This window comes from Plectropomus leopardus, unplaced genomic scaffold (assembly GCF_008729295.1).
Source record: "Plectropomus leopardus isolate mb unplaced genomic scaffold, YSFRI_Pleo_2.0 unplaced_scaffold18030, whole genome shotgun sequence".
Taxonomy (NCBI): Eukaryota; Metazoa; Chordata; class Actinopteri; order Perciformes; family Serranidae; genus Plectropomus; species Plectropomus leopardus.
Genome location: NW_024619421.1, coordinates 27 through 3,247, shown reverse-complemented (window position 1 = coordinate 3,247; position 3,221 = coordinate 27). Strand labels below are relative to the sequence as shown.

The 3,221-nt window shown below is 40.8% G+C and overlaps 1 protein-coding gene across 1 annotated transcript; it reads right to left on the bottom strand.

Moving 5' to 3' along the window:
- Window positions 1–927: 927 nt before the first annotated feature.
- On the bottom strand, window positions 928–3,020 carry LOC121964974 (inositol hexakisphosphate and diphosphoinositol-pentakisphosphate kinase 1-like; the record flags this gene model as incomplete). The annotated part of the gene is made up of 5 exons (XM_042515145.1): window positions 928–1,068; window positions 1,163–1,291; window positions 2,408–2,515; window positions 2,676–2,790; window positions 2,893–3,020. Coding segments are annotated over 5 exons (621 nt in total), but the record flags the coding sequence as incomplete, so codon positions are not given.
- Between the last annotated feature and the right edge of the window lie 201 nt (window positions 3,021–3,221).

Sequence of the window (3,221 nt, the reverse complement as noted above, 5' to 3'; positions counted from 1 at the left end):
CTCCTGCTGGTTTGCAGGATAAAAATATGACCATGGACAAATTAAAAGGGGAAAAAACACAGAACTGATTACCGTAAAACTTCAAATAAAAAGCCCAATTCAACACCCAGTCCCTTTTAACATCCCGGTGTGGCGACACACTTTGACAGATAAAGGCCCGTCTCTATTAGAGACTCGGCCTGGTTACCATGCAGTTAATTTGGATTGGATGCTGGAGATAACGTTAGTCAGCTGCTTAGATCAAACATACAAATATGTATATATGTTATACTTTTGTCAACAGGAACACGAAAAAAAGATTCTCCACAATTCAGTCATTCATTTAATTTTACTAAAACCATGCGCACCAAAGAAAACGGTATTATCAGCATGGTAAACGAGAGAGACGCAAAAAAAGTATAAAAATAGTTGATGTAGAAGACTTAAAAACAAACAAACAAAAAAAAAAAACAAAGGATATTGTCCAGTAAACTAAATTCAGAATTATTAACATAATTATTGCAATTTTTTAAGCATTTTTTCCAGGTCATTTCTCATCTCTCACCGTGTGTCTTTTTTTTTGTTTTTTTTACTTTTTTTGTCAAATTTTCACTTAACTCCACTCACTCAACTTCTGGGTCATTTCTTATTCCTTCTTTCCACGTTTTTGAAAAACAAACAAATAAATAAATAAATACAAAACAACAATTTTGTGCGAAAGAAAAAAAAAGGCCTGTCCTAAATATAAGCCTGTTGACATCAGTGATTATAATAGCTGGGTTATTAATTGGTTACTGGCTATTAACTGAAGTTTTGGGGTATATGAGTAACTGAATACAAACAGCATCTAAAAGCTTAAGAGACTCCGGTTTGATTAAACTGTATCTCTTCTAGTCCACAGAAAGAAGCTGATTTCAGGAACAAGTTTGTGTTGTGAGTCTGCATCACCTCCATGGATCCCGTCTTGTGGTTGCGTATCAGCGGGGACCTCCTCTGAATGGTGATTGGCTCAGACAGCGGCACGGCGCGGTCGGTCTCGTCTCGAGAGAGGTCCTCCAGGCTGCCGGGGTCGGTCTGTTTCTGCCCGTTCTGAGTGAGCACAGAAAAAGGGCACAGTTCACGTGCTGCTTCGTGTTTCTGCAGAACAGAAACATGCTAAAAACTCCTGGATTATTTGATCTACCTGTCGAGCTACCTCTGCAGATGCGGGTCTGAAGCCAAAGCCGGTCGGTGCGTTCTCCTCCTCCTCCACACCTTTGACACCTGGACTGAAGTGGAGCTCGACGTGGAAGCGCTCCTCTGAGGTGAGGTCCTTTAGGGGACATAACGGAGACGTTATTCTGTATAAAGATGTCTCATCTCAGTGTAGAAACATCAATAATGTGCTGTGTATTGACAGATCTGTGGTGCTGTCCGTGGTGCTGAAGTAGCAGAGAGGAGGAGAGCGGTTTGTTGATGAACGTTCAGCGCCTAACAGTCAAACTGCAGCAACAGCTGGTCATCAACAATCAGCTGCTGAACGACCCTGAATCCATGACAGCATCACAACTATTTTTGCAATCTTCTCTGGCACTCACAATTTCACTCACTGCAAAAAAGTACAAATCAAAACATGCATCACTTTTTTTTTTGAAAAGCTGCCATGAAATGATGCAAACAGGCTGCAAAAAACCTCAAAACAGCCCAAAGGGACAGTCTAATGTCTTTTTATAGACTTTTTTCTTTTATTATTAGGAAGCAGTACTAAATATTAAAATACAAAGTACAAATGTATGTTCCAGTGTTTTTGTCCCCTCCTAACCCTCTTTGTGGTAGAACAGAAAAACAAAACACCACCATATCCAACACTCCAGCCACACACCTCAAACCCCAGTAAGTAATCAAAGCAAAAATAACAATAAATGCATAAATAATTATAACAAAAAATAACAATTTGAAAAAAAAAAAGATGGGGAGAAGAAAACGATTGAAAAGATAGTCAATGCTCACTTCAAATTAGATACAAAGAGACTGAGATGGGGTCCAGAGAGTATTTACATAAGAAATCATAGGCTGACATCTTCTGTACAAACAGACAAATGAGCCTCTCAGGAAGTATTTTATCTTTTCTAACAATAACAAGCACATTAAATGAGACAAAAAGGCAGAAGGGGCATTAGGGCTTTCCAATGAAACAAAACATGTCTGCAGGAAATGAGAGCAGCCAAAGCAACAACGTCTGAATGTTTCTCAGAGAGGCCGACCGGTGCGGGGGGCCACAACGATAGCTATCAGGAGTCAACTTTATACTTGACATACTAAAAAAAAAGAGGAAAAACATCGTTGATGTGTTTCGTGCACACAGACAGACCAGTGCTACCAGGATGGTACAGCGTTATGGTCACGTGCCACAGCAGCTGTGCATGAGGAAAACAAGCACCAACACTACCTTATTGTTGTCTTCGTACAGCATGATGACGATCTGAGTCATGTAGTTGAGTTCAGAGACAGCGCTGAGGTAATCCATGGCACGCTTCCACTGCTGGTCCTTCTCCTCCTGTCGCACAAAAAAACACACACAAAAAAAAAACCTCCCTTTTACCATTTGACCCCATCTGATAGATAGATAGATAAGTACTTTATTGATCCCGAGGGAAATTTAAGATAAGATTTAAGATCTGATAAACGTTCTTTGGGACTTAAGTTTGACCGCTTACATCGAGCAGGCCTCCGTAGCGGAAAATGCTGAGCAGGGAGTGGACGTGACTCTCACTGGTGAAATATAAACGTGTCCTGACGTGGCGCCCCGGGGACATCACTCCACGAGAGTACCTGAGGACAAGACACCGCTTTACTTAGATGCTCCAAAGTACTCTCAGTAGTCACTTTACATCGTGTGTTTCCATCTCCTCAGCCTCAGTCAGATTTACTCACAGAGGATGCAGTTTGTTGACAGACTCGTCCTCGTGGGTCCTCTGCAGGTCCAGCTGGATCTTCCTGACCAGTGGGAGGCAGTAGGCGTACGCTATGTCCAATTTCTCCACTCGATTAATGCCGTATTCCTGCAAGAACACAGGAATGTCCTAAAAATACTACAAATACTAATGAAAAGGTTCACTGGCTTTAAAAAAGTCCAAATCACAAGGAGTGCAAGAGAAAATATCAAAGATGTAGAAAATTGGTATAAGAAGCAACAAAACTTGATTTTAAGTTCAAATGTATCCACTCTTCTCAAACTTTCCAGACTTTTAACTGTAAATACA